The sequence below is a fragment of the Lucilia sericata genome, unplaced genomic scaffold (assembly GCF_015586225.1).
Source record: "Lucilia sericata isolate MDLA Ls3-8-SP2 unplaced genomic scaffold, ASM1558622v1 Contig001082F_arrow, whole genome shotgun sequence".
NCBI classification, from domain to species: domain Eukaryota; kingdom Metazoa; phylum Arthropoda; class Insecta; order Diptera; family Calliphoridae; genus Lucilia; species Lucilia sericata.
The window spans coordinates 91,298-107,613 of NW_023995057.1; the positions used below are offsets into that span (position 1 = coordinate 91,298).

A 16,316-nucleotide genomic window follows, 5' to 3' on the forward strand; every position below is an offset into this window, starting at 1 on the left:
AGATGAATGGGCTTTGAGTGAGACTGAACTCAGGTGGTCAAATATCACCACTTGTAGAATAGACTGTCTCAGAGATGCTTAACTAATAAATATGATTGGTTTTATTAGAAGCAGCGGCTGGTTTTCTCGGAGACCTAACGAACCAAGTAGTCAACGAAATTAGGGAAGGAAACCCTTCTCTCAATGCTAGGGAATGGTTGGATCAACTATAACCAAACAAATATAATTAATCTAGAATTGGATCATTTATTGATAATTCAACTAGAGTTGGATCCATTCCTGTCAATTCGACTTGAATTGAAGTAATTCTAGTCAACTCGACTAAACTTTAATAATTCGACTAAAATTGGATCAATTCTATTTACTTGGACCAAAATTGGATCAATTTTAGTTAATTCGACTAGAATTGGAATAATTACGGTCAATTCGACTAGAATTGAATCAATTCTTGGAAATTTGACTTGAATTCTATTAATTCTTGTTAATTCGACGAGAATTAGATAAATTCCACTAAGTTTATACGATTTGATAGAATTCAATTCACGAATTGGATCCATTCTATTCAATTCAGTTGAAATTTGGAACTTTTTTTGATTTTTAGTCTTCTATTCATAATTTTTGTTAATTTGGGAACTAAAGTGAATATGAGTTGGAGATAACAGTAACTATAATGAACCCATTCCCATTCTACCATTGTTGGGAAGATCAACTGTTTAATTGGCTGTAGTGGAGAGTGTGCTATGTCATCAGTACTAACCTTCGTGGGAAGGGTATATATAAGTTTGTCATTCCGTTTGTAATTTCCACAATATAATTTTCTGACCCTATAAAGTATAAAGTATTCTGGATCCTTTTAGATAGCGGAGTCTATAAGCCATGTCCATCTGTCTGTCTGCTGAAATTAATTTTCTGAAGACCTCAGATATCTTCGGGATCCAAATCATCAATAATTCTATCAGACATGCTTTCAAGAAGTTTCCTATTGAAAATCACTGACTTGTTAATACTGGAGTGCTAAGCAGAGGAAGAGTTGCTTGACATAACCAACTATTAACGTTGCAATATCCGGTATAGAACCGAGATTTTCGAAGTTACTTATAAATCAACCCACGTAAAACCTCAACATGTTATTAAAGGAAAACACTAAACAAGTATAATATAATGTTCTTAAAGGTGACACTATTAAAAGGAAAATATGTTGCCAAGAAAGGAAAAAATCGTAAATAAAACACATAGTGTGGATAGAGACAGGATAGAAATTAATTGAAAGATAGTGTAGAGAAGAGGGAAAGAAGAAAATTGATTGCGAAAGTAATATCTAAAACAATTGAATGATGGAGTAGTAGAAAGAGGATTATAAATGAAAATAATACATCATTTTATAGTGCAAAAATTACATTTAAACACATTCCTTAATAAAATTTGAGGTGGAGAATTTTTTCTTTTTCATCTTAAATAAAAACAGTCAATGAAATATTCTTTAAAGTAAGACTGGCATTACAAAGGTCATTAAAAGGTTGTGCAAAGTAATCATTGTGACAAAGAAAAAAAAGTAAATTGTGACAATTGTTTGTGTTCACTCATACGTTGGGTTACAGGACATGTCGAAATGAATGACAATTTTCAATTTTGTATACATACATCTTTAGGAAAATGGGGGAATGAATACATATGTATATGGTAACTTATGTGTGTTTTGTCGTTTATGAGGAAAGGGTTAGAAAAAGGTTAACCCTATAAGATGATTTGTTAAATGTTTGAGAATACATAAATGTTGAAAAGACATTTAAGTCATCAATATCTTTGTAAATTTGCCACAATTTAATCTACTTTCTTCAAATGTTTTATACGTATGTATGTCTTTTCTTTGATGACACGTGTGTTTAAATTGACATTTCTTGTATGTATTTAGGAATTATCATATAATGTGTCCTATGTATTCCAGGTTTATATTTTGTTATTTTGCAAATTGTGTTTTTTAAGAATTGATTTGATTACAAAATTATTGCCATGATTTGTAGACATTTCTCCTCTGATTAACAATTTCTTATAATACGAACAGATGATATTGAAAATGATTAATTTAGTTTTGTTTTCATTTGACAATTTAGAGTAAAAAAGGTCAAGATAACATATTTAAATCAATATTCTAAGAATTAATTTATTATAAATATTTGTACAGATTCAATATCCAGTTGAAAAGTTTAGTATAATTTTCTAAGGAAAATATTGCTGCCAATGTTGAGTGAGAAATTTTCTAAAGAAAATGTTGGTAATTTCTTAAGAGCGTGTAGCTCTCTTTAAATTTACTATAGAAAATGTTACTCAGTATGTTGAGTGAGAAATTTTGTAAAGAAAATGTTACTTACACGGTTGAGTGAGTAAGTTTCTATACTTAATGCTACTCAATCGATTGAGTGAGAAATTTTCTATAGAATTTACTACTCACTTTGTTGAGTGAAAATGAATGAATGAATGTTACTCATTCTCTTGAGTGAGATATTTTCTAGAGAAAATTTTACTCATTCTGTTGAGTGTGAGTAGAAAATATGAAATAGGGTAATTGAGAGAAATTTTCTATAGAAAATTCAGATTCAGATTCAGAAAATTAGTCTTATTCAGATTCTGATTTAGACTCAAGTTTTCTATAGAAAATTACGCTAATTCAGACTCAAATTTTCTCAAGAAAGAGACTCTGATTCAGACTCAAATTTTATATAGATATATATAGATTCAGACTCAAATTTTCTATAGAAAATAACCTTGATTCAGGCTCGAAATTTCTATAGAAAGTGACTTGGACTCAGACTCAAATTTTCTACAGAAAATTACTCTAATTCACAACCAAATTTTCTATTGAAAATCTCTCTTTCAGTCCCACAATCTCTACAGGAAACTAATCTGATTCAGACTCGAATTTTCTATAAAAAATTACTCTGATTCAGACTCAAATTTTCTATAAAAGATGACTCTGATTCAGACTCGAATTTTCTATAGAAAATAACCATGATTCAGACTCAAATTTTCTATAGAAATTGACTCCGACTAAGTCTCAAATATTCTATAGAAAATGACTCTTATTCAGACTCAAATTTTCTATAGAAATTACCCTGATTCAGACTTAAGTTTTCTAAAGAAAAAAAGTCTGAGTTAGACTCACATTTTCTATACAAATTGACTCTGATTCAGATTCAAATTTTCTATAGGAAACGATTCTCACTCAGATCCAAATTTTCTCTGATTCGGACTCAAATTACTCTGATTCAAACTCAAATTTTCTATGGAAAATGACTCTGATTTAGACTCATAGCAAATGACTCTGATTTAGACTCAAACTCTATATAGCAAACGACTCCGATTCAGACTCAAATTTTCTATAGAAAATAACTTTGATTCAGACTCAAATTTCTATAGAAAATTACTCTGATTCAGACTCAAATTTTCTATAGAAAATTACCCTGATTCAGACTTAAGTTTTCTAAAGAAAGTGAGTCGGAGTCACACTCAAATTTTCTATAGGAAATGACTCTCACTCAGATCCAAATTTTCTACAGGAAGTTACTCTGATTAAGACTGAAAATCTCTATAGAAATTGACTCTGATTTAGACTCAAATTTTCTATAGATAATGTTAACCTTTCAATGAAAGAATATTTTTGTCCGAAGATTTCTTTAAAACAATTTTGTTTACTCTGTTTTACAATGAAACTTGTTCAAACGAAATTTCCCACTGGGCTCTTAAATTTCATTTTATATAAATTATTTAAGCTTAATAATTAATTTATTAAATTGTATTTGTTTCTGACAATGTTTTTTGCTCAGGATAATGACTACATAAATCTTTTAAACATATTTAATACTCCTACATCTAAAGAATCAATCCTAGGACAGTAGTAGATTTACTATTTTTATTAATTGCTATTTAATGATAATGTTGTATTATTGATGTACTGATGTGAATGATTTTATATTGTTTAAGAATGTATAAATTATTACAAAAGATTTGTGGTTTTAGGGGTCAAAAGAGTACAATTTGCTTGATTTTCTTAAGTTAAGTAAAGATACAATATTTATTATTTAGCTTTAAAGACTTGGCTTATTTATGCTGGAGTATCAAGTAGATTAATGGTTTAAATAAGTAAAATTAATTGAAAACATTTAAGAAAATTAAGAAATTTAATAAATTTCTAGGACATTTGTTCTTAAGGTTAAAGAATGATGAGTATAACAAGGGTAAGCAATTGCTTAACAAAAAGTTTAACTTCTTTTAAGAAATTTATCAAAATGGTCTTTAAAAGTTTGTATTAATAACTTTACACGTACAAATCTTTTACACATCAAAGCCTACTAAAGTATTTACAAATATTTGAACAATAATAAAAATCACCGAAAAAAAATCTAGCAACCAGAAATGTACAAAAAAAATCCTATTAGGAAGGAGAAAACTATCAAATGTCCATTACAAAATACTATTAAAGTTTATAAACATAGATTTTTTTCTTCAGTTTTTATTGCTGCCTGTTTGTACTGCTGCTGGATGGACGACCAGTTAGTATTTTTTCATGTTTGCCTTAAATATTTTTTTTTATTGCTGACTAAACTAAATAGTTTTCAAGTGTGATTATTCACACGTGCAACCAGAACAAAAAATTTAATGGAAATAAAACTGGAAGAAGTATGAAAAAAACAAACGTTCATACAAATATTGGCATAAACGTGCTTATACCCTTCAATGCTCTCTTTTTCGCTCTCACAAACATACTCTGCCTCAAATACATTACATTTAAATGGTTCCTGCTGTTCAAGATAACTATATCTAAGGATTATTACTTTTTATTTAGGTTTATTCCCGTTTTCTTTAGAAAATTTTGAGTCTGAATCAGACCCATTATCTTAAGAATATTTTGAAACTGTATCAGACTAATTTTCTTTATAAAATTTGAGTCTAACTCTGACTCATGTTCTTTACAAAATTTGAGTCTGACTCACTCTATATAGAAAATTTGAGTTTGACTCAGACTCATTTTCTTTAGAAAATTTTGAGTGTGAATCAGACTCAGTTTCTTTAGAAAATTTGAGTCTGACTCAGACTCAGTTGTTTTATGTGTTGTTTCTAGATAACGAGCGAGTAGTTTGAGCACAAATTTTACTTGTATTTTGTTATTGTAACAAAAACAAAATACAAGTAAAATTTTAACTCAAACTACTCACACGTTATCTAGAAACAACACATTAGAAAATTTGAGTCTGACTCAGACTCATTTTCTTTAGGTAATTTGAGTCTGATTCGGAGTCAATTTCTATAGAAAATTTGAATCTGAATCAAGGTTATTTTCTACAAAAAATTTGAGTCTGAGTCAATGTTATTTTCTATAAAAAATTTGAGTCTAACTCGGAGTCAATTTTTATAGAAATTTAGAGTCTGTGTCAAGGTTGTTTTCTATAGACATTTTGAGTATAAATCAGAGTAGTTTTCTATAAAATATTTGAGTCTGGCTCAAACTAATTTTCTATGAAAAATTTGAGTCCGAATGGGATGCAATTGAGTCTGACTTAGACTCAATTTTTTTACAAAATTTGAGTCTGACTCAGACCCAGTTGCTTTTGAAAATTTGAGTCTGACTCAGAATCATTTTCAATTTGAGTCTGATTCGGAGTCAATTTCTATAGAAAATTTGAGTCTGAATCAAGGTTATTTTCTATAAACAATTTCTATAGAAATTTTGAGTCTGAACCAGAGTCAATTTCTATAGAAAATTTGAGTCTAAATCAGAGTAATTTTCTATAGAATATTTGATTCTGACTCAAACTCATTTTCTTTGAAAAATTTGAGTCCGAATCGGATGCAATTGAGTCTGACTCAGACTCAATTTCATTAGAAAATTTGAGTGTGACTCAGACTCATTTTCTTTAGGAAATTTGAGTTTGAGTCGGAGTTAATTTCTATAGAAAATTTGAGTCTGAATTAAGGTTATTTTTTATTCTAGGTCGGAGTCAATTTTTATAGAAATTTTGAGTCTGAATCAGAGTCAATTTCTATAGAAAATTTGAGTCTAAATCAGAGTAATTTTCTATGGAATGATTGAGTCTGACTAAAACTTTCGGAGTCATTTCTATAGAAATTTTGAGTCTGAACCAGAGTCAATTTCTATAGAAAATTTGAGTCTAAGTCAGAGTAATTTTCTATATAAAATTTGAGACTAAATCAGAATAATTTTCTATAGAATATTTGATTCTGACTCAAACTCATTTTCTTTGAAAAATTTCAGTCCGAATCGGATGCAATTGAGTCTGACTCAATTTCATTAGAAAATTTGAGTGTGACTCAGACTCATTTTCTTTAGGAAATTTGAGTTTGAGTCGGAGTTAATTTCTATAGAAAATTTGAGTCTGAATTAAGGTTATTTTTTATTCTAGGTCGGAGTCAATTTTTATAGAAATTTTGAGTCTGAATCAGAGTCAATTTCTATAGAAAATTTGAGTCTAAATCAGAGTAATTTTCTATGGAATGATTGAGTCTGACTAAAACTCATTTTCTTTGAAAAATTTAGGACCGAATCGGATGCATGTTCTCTGCAAAATTTCAGACTAAATCAGACTTATTTGCCTCCTCATTTTGAATCTAAAGGGGAAAAGATACTTTGACTCCTTTTAAAACCGTTGGGTAGTTAAACTAACAAATTTTTATGACATCAAAAAGGATGTACGGTATGTGTCTACGGAAGTTGAATTTGGACAAAAACGTATAAAAAAAAGAAATATTTATTTGATGCATTTATGACCATTTATGGCTCAAAACGAGTATGAAAGTACAAGTTCCTTTTTTTCTCGTCGAAATTATCTTACAGTTGAATAAGCAATTCAAACAGTAAGTGTCCGTTAGTCCGTCCATTTGTCTAACTGTCTGTCGTTGCGTGCAATTTTAAAGTGAGTAATTCTTAAAAAGAAACTGTTATAACAAAAAAAAACAAAATGTTGTAGAGCGTAATATAACAATATAACAAAATTTCCTCCCTGTCATCAACACTTTGCTGCCAGTCCTTACAACTACTGTTCCTGACGCTTTTCTTTATTCTTCCCTGTGTGTGATTTTAACACTGTTTGCAATGTATGTTTGTGTGTTTGCTGGGGTGCTAGACAAACGATTAAATAAATTGTGGACTGCTAAGATAACGTTTGTATTATGGACATGTACATTAAATTTGTGTAAATGTTTGAACAGAGAGTTTATATTTTTGCGTTTTTTTTCTAATATTTTTTTGCTTACAAAGTACTTGTGTTTTTTTCTTTATCCACCAATTGCTTTAGTTATATCCTTTTTTCCCCCTTTTTTGTTTGTTTTCTCAGCACTTTTCTTTTACTTTATTTAAGTAAGTATTTTACATTTTGTTGTCATGTAAAATTGTCTTTAAATTACCAACGATCTAATTTTAATGGGATTTTCATGATAGTCATTATTGTGTTGAATGGTCAGTATTTTAACTAAATTAGTCATTGCTGTTTTACGTAGAGCATTAATATAACTTACTAGACATTAATCTGCAAAACAGAAATAGGTGTGTGCCAAAGAGGTGGACAGTTTTTTTTGTAAAATTTTGTCTGAATTAGAATCATTTTCATTGGAAAATTTTTGTATGAATACATTATTTTAATTTGAAACAGACTTATTTTATTAGAACTTCTGAATCTGAATCAGAGCCTTTTTCTGAAAAATTTGAATCTGAACCAGAGTCATTTTCTATAGAAAATTTGAGTCTGAATCAGAGTAATTTTTTTATAGAAAACAAGAGTCTGAGTCTGAGTAATTTTCTATAGAAAACCTGAGTCTGAATAAGAGTCATTTTCTATAGAAAACTTGAGTCTGAATAAGAGTTATTTTCTATAAAAACTTGAGTCCGAATCTGAGTTATACTCTAAACTTGAGTCTGAATAAGAGTCAATTTCTATAGCAAATTTTAGTATGAATCAGAGTCATTTTTTATAGAAAATTTCGGTCAGAATCTGAGTAACTTTCTATAGATAACTAAAGTGTAAATCTGAGTCATTTTCTATAGAAAACTTGAGTCTAAATAAGAGTAATTTTTTATAGATAATTTCAGTAAGAATCTGAGTAATCTTTTATAGAAACTTGAGTCTGAACGAGAGTCATTTTCTATAGAAAACTTGAATCTGAAACAGAGTCATTTTCTATAGAAAATTTTAGTCTGACTTAGAGTCATTTTCTATAGAAAACTTGGGTCTGAATAAGAGTCATTTTCTATAGAAAACTTGAGTCTAAATCTGAGTAATTTTCTATAGAAATCTTGAGTCTGAATCTGAGTCATTTTCGATAGAAAACTTGAGTCTGAATAAGAGTAATTTTCTATAGAAAACTTGAGTCTGAATAAGAGTCATTTTCTACAGAAAACTTGAGTCTAAATCTGAGTAATTTTCTATAGAAAACTTTTGTCTGAATAAGAGTTATTTTCAATAGAAAACTTGAGTCTGAATATGAGTAATTTTCTATAGAAAACTTCAGTCTGAATAAGAGTCGTTTTCTATAGAAAACTTGAGTCTGAATAAGAGTCGTTTTCTATAGAAAACTTGAGTCTGAATAAGAGTCATTTTCTATAGAAAATTTTAGTCTGAATCAGAGTCATTTTTTACAGAAAACTTGAGTCTGAATCTGAGTAATTTTCTATAGAAAACTTGGATCGGAATCAGAGTCATTTTCTATAAAAAGTTTGAGTTTGAATCAGAGTCATTTTCTATACAAAACATGTGTCTGAATCTGATTCATTTTCGATAGAATCTGAGTCAATTTCTATAGAAAACTTGAGTCTGAATCTGAGTCATTTTCTATAGAAAACTTTAGTCTGAATCTGAGTCATTTTCGATAGAAAACTTGAGTCTGAATAAGAGTCATTTTCTATAGAAAACTTGAGTCTGAATCTGAGTCATTTTCTATAGAAAACTTAAGTCTGAATAAGAGTAATTTTCTATAGAAAACTTGATTCTGAATTAGAGTATTTTTTTGTAGAAAATTTGAGTATGACTCAAAGTAATTTTCTACCGAAAACTTCAGTCAAAATAAGAGTAATTTTCATTACAAAATTTGAGTCTTAATTAAATTCATTTTCTATAGAAAACTTGGTCATGAATCAGAGTCGTTTTCTATAGAAAATTTGAGTCTGAATTAGCATAACTTTCTGCAGAAAACTTGAGTCTGTATTAGATTAATTTTCTATGGAAAACTTGAGTATGAATCAGAGTCATTTTCTACAGAAAATTTGAGTAGAAATCAGAGTCATTTTCTGTACAAAATTTGAGTCTGAATCAGTGTAATTTTTTATAGAAAATATGAGTCTAAATTAGAGTAGTTTTCTATAGAAAATTTGAGTTGGAATTAAAGTAATTTTCTATAGAAAATTTGAATCAGAATCAAATTCATTTTCTATAGAAAATATTATTCTGAATGAGAGTCGATTTCTGTAGGAAATATTAGCTTTCTTCTGTGAGAAAGTTCCTAACACTGTGCTCTTACAGTTCTTAATGTTTTTTTTTTATTAAAAAAATTGTTTATCCAGTACTGTACCTATTAGTAGTCCTTGAGAACAACTCCTGCCCATTAATTTGGGCTCATTTTTTCCAACCGCAAAAAAACAAAATATTCAAAACTATACAAACTGTAACCATGTGCCACTAATTTGTGGCTAAATACGATTATTTTCCTGACCATCAAAACGATAACAGACAAGCAGCAACTCAACCAGGCAAACAGGCACCAAAACCAACTAAAAGAAATCCAAAAAAAAAGTAAAAACTACAGGAACAGAATATTTAATGTTCCATGTAAGCGAGAAAATTTCAAGAAAAAATTGTAAGAATTTTGGTAGAAAAAAAAAAAATAATAATAACCAACTCCACAGCAGCTGTAGTACGAAAAGCAAATGACAAAAAGAATTTTGTACAAATTCAACAGCATGATAAATAGTGATAAAGCTGGAGATGCTCTGGCTAAAAAATGAAATTACCAAATGTTGTTGAAACGTTTGGAAAAAACAGCAGCAGTAAAAAAATTGTAAGAAAAAAGAAAATACAACAAAAAAAAAAGCTACAAAACTAAAGTGATTTAAAACGCTGTAAAAGGAACAAAAAAACCAACAACTCAAAAACACTCTTACAGAAAACATAAAAAATTTGTAACATTTTAATGTCATTTGTGTGCCACAATCCAAACGACAACGACTTCATGAATAAAATTATTTTGTTGCTTTTTTTGTTCGTTTGTTTGCTTTAGCTGTAAAACGAACATTTAATTTAATCCTTAAATTGTCATACATTTAAAACAGAAAACTAAATGTCTTTAATACTTTATAATTTATCATAAATTAAATATAATCTCTTTAAAAGACACATTTTCCCACACAAAATGATGGACATACAATTTCTTAACAGAACAAGTTATTAAGTGCTTTTGTATAGAGCAAAAATGTTTGGCATATTTTTAGAATTTCAATTTATTTAAGTGATAATATTCTATACAATTTACATACGTTCAATAAATCCCCCTTAAAAGTATGCTAATTATTTTTGTTTATTTTATGAGACTGTGATAAATGCGAATGTTTTTCGGAAGAAAAATTATTTTTATAGTTTTTTATTTTTATTGGACGTTAATAAGGAAAATAATGAATGTTGTAGGAGGATAATAAACAATTGGTTCTCAGCTGTTTAGAATTTTCGAGAGGAAATTTGAAATTAAAGATAATTAGAGATTGAATCTTAATAAAGTTCTATAGAAAATTTGGATGTGAAATTTTTTTATTAATTTGTGCCTGAATGGTAGTCATTTCCTATAGAAAATTTTAGTTGTATTCAAAGTAATATTCTATGAAAAATTTGAGTCTGAACCCAAGTAGTTTTCTATAGAAAATTTGAGTCTGAATCAGAGTCATTTTCCATAGAAAATTTTAGTCTGAATTAGAGACATTTTCTATATAAAATTTGAGTCTAAATCAGAGTCAATTTACATAGAAAATTTTAGTCTGAATCAGAGTCATTTTCTATAAAAAAACTAAGTCTGAATCCGAGTTATTTTCTATATAAAATTTGAGTCCAAATGAGAGTCATTTTCTATAGAAGATTTGAGTCTGAATCAGAGTCATTTTCTATAGAAAATTTGAGGCTAAATTAGAGTCATTTTCTATAGAGAATATGTGTCTGAATCAAAGTAATTTTCTACAGAGAATTTGAGTCTGAATCAGAGTTGTTTTCTATAGAGAATATGTGTCTGAATCAGAGTCATTTTCTATAGAAAATTTGAGTCTGACTCAGAGACATTTTCTATATAAAATTTCAGTCTGAATCAAATCATTTTCTATAGAAAATTTAAGTCTGAATCAGAGTCATTTTCTATAGAAAATTGTAGTCTGAGTCAGAAGCACTTTCTATAGAAAATTTGAGTCTGAATCAGAGTCATTTTCTATAGAAGATTTGTGTCTGAATCAGAGTCATTTTCTATAGAAAATTAGTGTCTGAATCAGAGTCATTGTTTATAGAAAATTTTAGTGTAAATCAGATTCGTTTTTTATAGAGAATTTGAGTCTGAATGGCAGTAATTTTCTATAGAGAATTTTAGTCTGAATGGGAGTCATTTGCTATAGAAAATTTGAGTCTGAATCAGAGTAATTTTCTATAGAAAATTTGAGTCTGAATCGGAGTCATTTTCTTTAGAGAATTCGAGTCTGAATCAGAGTCATTTTCTATAGAGAATTTGAGTCTGAATCAGAGTCATTTTCTATAGAAAATTTGAGTCTGAATCAGAGTCATTTTCTATAGAAAATTTGAGTCTGAATCAGAGTCATTTTCTATAGAAACTTTGAGTTTGAATCAGAGTCATTTTCTGTAGAAAGTTTGAGTCTGAAACAGAGTCATTTTCTATAGAAAGTTTGAGTCTGAATCAGAGTCATTTTCTGTAGAAAATTTGAGTCTGAATCAGAGTCATTTTCTGTAGAAAATTTGAGTCTGAATCAGAGTCATTTTCTATAGAAAATTTGAGTCTGAATCAGAGTCATTTTCTATAGAAAATTTGAGTCTGAATCAGAGTCATTTTCTATAGAAAATTTGAGTCTGAATCAGAGTCATTTTCTATAGAAAATTTGAGTCTGAATCAGAGTCATTTTCTATAGAAAATTTGAGTCTGAATCAGAGTCATTTTCTGTAGAAAGTTTGAGTCTGAATCAGAGTCATTTTCTATAGAAAGTTTGAGTCTGAATCAGAGTCATTTTCTATAGAAAGTTTGAGTCTGAATCAGAGTCATTTTCTATAGAAAATTTGAGTTTGAATCAGTATCATTTTCTATAGAAAATTGGAGTCTGAATCTGAGTCATTGTCTATAGAAAATTTTAGTGTAAATCAGATTCGTTTTCTATAGAGAATTTGAGTCTGAATGGCAGTCAATTTCTGTAGAGAATTTTAGTCTGAATGTGAGTCATTTTCTATAGAAAATTTTTGTGTGAATCAGAGCCAATTCGTAAGGAAAATTTGGGTCTGAATCAGAGTCATTTTCTATAGAAAATTTGAGTTTGAAACGGAGTCATTCTCTAAAGAAAATTTGACTCTGAATTAGAGTATTTTTCTATAGAAAATTGAAGTCTGAATTAGAGTCTAAGAATAATTTCTATACAAAATTTAAGTATGATTCGTGTCTAGATGAGATTGTGTCTAGATGAGACTTCTTTTCTATACAAAATTTTAATTCTGTAGGGAATATGAATCTGATTAATATTAATTCTCTCAGAAAATTTTAGTGTTATTGATGCTCTTCTTCTGTAGAAAATTTAAGTCTGATTGAGTAGAAAAATTGGGTCGGTTTAGGAGTAATTTTGGGTAGATAAAGATGCAATTTCTAAAGAGAATTTAACTTGTTAACAAAGTAAGTTTTAATCTGATTGAGAGTAAGTTTCTTTAAAAATTTAAATTTTATAAACACTCATAAGGCTTTAACTAGTAAATGAATATATTTCATATCTTCAATGAAAATACTTATGAATGTGTAAGAACTTAAATATCTTTGAGTCTGCAAATGTTCACCAAACATAGTTTGGAATAGTTGTATGTGTTTTGAAGCATTCACCAAATAATATTTCTATGATTTACAATACTGTTGGTATTTCCTTGAAAACATTTATCTAAATCTTTAATTCAATTCTAACAGTTTGCACATGCAATCGTTTAGTTTCATTTCAAATTTCAAAATTCTATTCATTATAATTGTTAAAATGCTGAAAATGTCATGTAAATTATATTTTGTAACATTAAACTGAATAGAGAATGTCATGGTCATTGTCTTGGACATAATATTAATGACTCTGCATAATTTTGATATTTGTGATATGATTAAATAGTATATAATGGGTGGAAAATACATAGTAAATGAATGACATAGAAATGCCTTAATTTATATTTGTTCCATATTTATGTCAGGAGACTAGTTGAATAGGTAGAGGAGTAGTTAAAAGTAATAATTGGGTGCAGTATTGTTAATCATTAGAGATTAATAATTACCGTCGATTTCCTTCTATAGTTTGATGTTTCCTAAAGATATTACAAATAATAATTTATTAAACAATAATTGGCAAAATGTTAAATTTAAAAAGTTGGATAAAGTTTTTATTATAATTCAGTTAACACTACTACTCCCGCCATACATATGGTACAAGTAAATTTTCAATAAACTTTGTTGTGCAATAACAATTAAAACAAATAATAAATTATTATTCAACAATCAAACAACCATCCATCACATCAAATGTTCACGTTGTTATTAAGACACTCTGGCGTATGATTTCTGTTTATTTATTTAATTAAAAAATGCATTTTATAAATGAATATCACTCATACGTCATGTTAAATCGTTGATTAAACGAAGCGTATTTAAACAAGTTCTCAAACTCTATGAATATTTATGTGAACGTGTGCTTTTTTAATTGAATAGAAAATTTATTTATTTTTGTTTTTTTCATTATCATTTATTTTTAATTTATATGGAAATTATATGTTATTTTAAATGCTTTCAATTTATGGTTTAAAACTCCTGTGTGTGTGTTTTTTTAAGTTGAAATTAAAGTATATTTAAGTGATATTTTAAAATAAATATTTTTTTTTAAATGCTGATTGTTGAAATCTCTCCTTAAGTTTTTTTTAATATTTTAAGTATTCCCACAAACTTAAGTTTTTCTTTAACTAAAGGCTTATATTTAATCACTAATAAACACAACTCTATACACTTTTCACCCACCGAATACAATTTGTAATTCTTGAATTACTTGCAAAAACAATTCTCAAGAGTTTTAAGTACAAAAAAAGGGGAGAATAAGTAGATAGACAGTGTGACAGTTATATAATTCACTGTTTTAATATAATAATTTTAGTTTTCTTCTGACTCAGACTTATTTTCTTTCGAAAATTTGAGTCTGAGACTTATTTTCTATAGAAAATTTCAGTCCCAATTAGACTCATTTTCTATAGAATATTTAAGTTTGATTGAGAATAATTTTCTATAGAATATTTAAGTCTGATTGAGAATCATTTTCTATAGAAAACATGGGTCTGACTTAGACTAATTTTCTATAGAAAATTTTAGTCTGACTTAGATTCATTTTCTTTAGACAGTTTGAATCGAACTCAGACTCATTTTCATTAGAAAGTTTGAGTCGAACTCAGACTCATATTCTTTAGAAAATTTGAGTCTGACTCAGACTTATTTTCTTTAGAAAATTTGAGTGGGACTCAGACTCATTTTCTTTAGAAAATTTGAGTCTGACTCAGACTCATTTTCTTTAGAAAATTTGAGTCTGACTCAGACTCATTTTCTTTAGAAAATTTGAGTCTGACTCAGACTCATTTTCTTTAGAAATTTTGAGTCGAACTCAGACTCATTTTTTTTAGAAAATTTGAGTCTGACTCAGACTCATTTTCTTTAGAAAATTTGAGTCTGACTTAGGCTCATTTTCTGTAGAAAGTTTGAGTCTGACTTAGACTCATTTCCGTTAGAAAATTTGAGTTTAACTCAGATTCATTTTCTTTAAAAATTTGAGTCTGACTTAGACTCATTTTCTATAGAAAAATTGAGTCGGACTCAGGCACATTTTCTATAGAAAATTTGAGTCGGACTTAGACTCATTTTCTATAGAAAATTTGAGTCGAACTCAGACTCATTTCCTATAGAAAATTTGGGTCGAACTCAGACCTATTTCCTTTAGAAAGTTTGAGTCGGACTCTGACTCATTTTTTTATATAGTTTGAGTCTGACCTTGACTCATTTTCCTTAGAAAATTTGAGTCTGACTTTGAAACTTTTTTTTAAAAAATGTGAGGCTGACTCAGACTCATTTTCTATAGAAAATTTAACTCTGATTTAGACTCATTTCCGATAGAAACTTTGAGTTTGATTTAAACTCATATTCTATAGAAAATATTAGTCAGATTTAAACTCATTTTCTATGGAAAATTTTAGTCTGAATATAGACATACAGAATATCGGAGTTTGACCCATTTTCTATGGTATATGGGAGTTTGAGTTTAAGTCTGACCCAGGCTCATTTTCTCTGGAAAACGTGAAAACATTTATTGACTTCTGATAGATTTTCTCTACAACCACATCGTTTCCCTATATATTAGTTACTTCAGATTATTTCATGAACTCTAGTGATTTCTTCTACTGTTGAGTAGGATTTAAGTAAATCCACTTTTTGTAATACAATTTCCTTTCATGTTCCCCCCCTCCCCACTTCCTGTATTCATCCACTTATTTCCCCTTTTATAGTTATTATACTTGTTATTACAAGTTTGTCTGTTCTACGTTGTGAAATAATTACCTGTATGTGATCACAGTCCGACCAGGTCTTCAATCTGGGCTCAAATTTCTTATCCTTTTCATTGGTGCTGGGTGCCACCTTAACATTGGTTGTGTCCTGTGTTGAAATCCATACCAGATTACCTTTGGGTTGTTTGACTAAAATTAACGCATGTTTACCATGGGGTACATCGTGCTGCAGACGAAAACGTTTGTTGCAGGAGTCAGTAGCAGCAGCCAAGGAACAATATTAACAGGAAACATAAAAAATTGTAGTTTATTTTATTTTGTTGCCAAGACCATCATCAGTGTTTGCAAAAAAAAAAAAAAAAAAAAAAATACAATAATAATAATGGAAAAATGGACAGAAAAAAAGAGGATTAAAATTTTATTATTATTTCTTTTTTCAAGTTAAACAATTTTTATAAAATAAGTTAAAAAAAGTTAATGGATTTATTTTTTTCGTAAAAATAACTAAAT

General features: G+C 28.5%; 1 protein-coding gene across 2 annotated transcripts in view; it reads right to left on the minus strand.

Annotated features, from left to right (window-relative positions):
* LOC119609901 overlaps positions 1-16,316 on the minus strand; it is a 74,781-nt gene that overhangs the window by 15,081 nt on the left and 43,384 nt on the right. Inside the window, exons 7-8 of one of the 2 annotated variants that reach the window (XM_037964929.1) lie at positions 15,859-16,032; positions 13,548-13,577 (exon numbers count right to left, since the gene is read on the minus strand). In XM_037964929.1, the coding sequence (XP_037820857.1) occupies positions 13,548-13,577; positions 15,859-16,032 (204 nt within the window). The remainder of the gene's footprint in view (positions 1-13,547; positions 13,578-15,858; positions 16,033-16,316) is intronic. The other variant, XM_037964930.1, reaches the window with a different exon arrangement.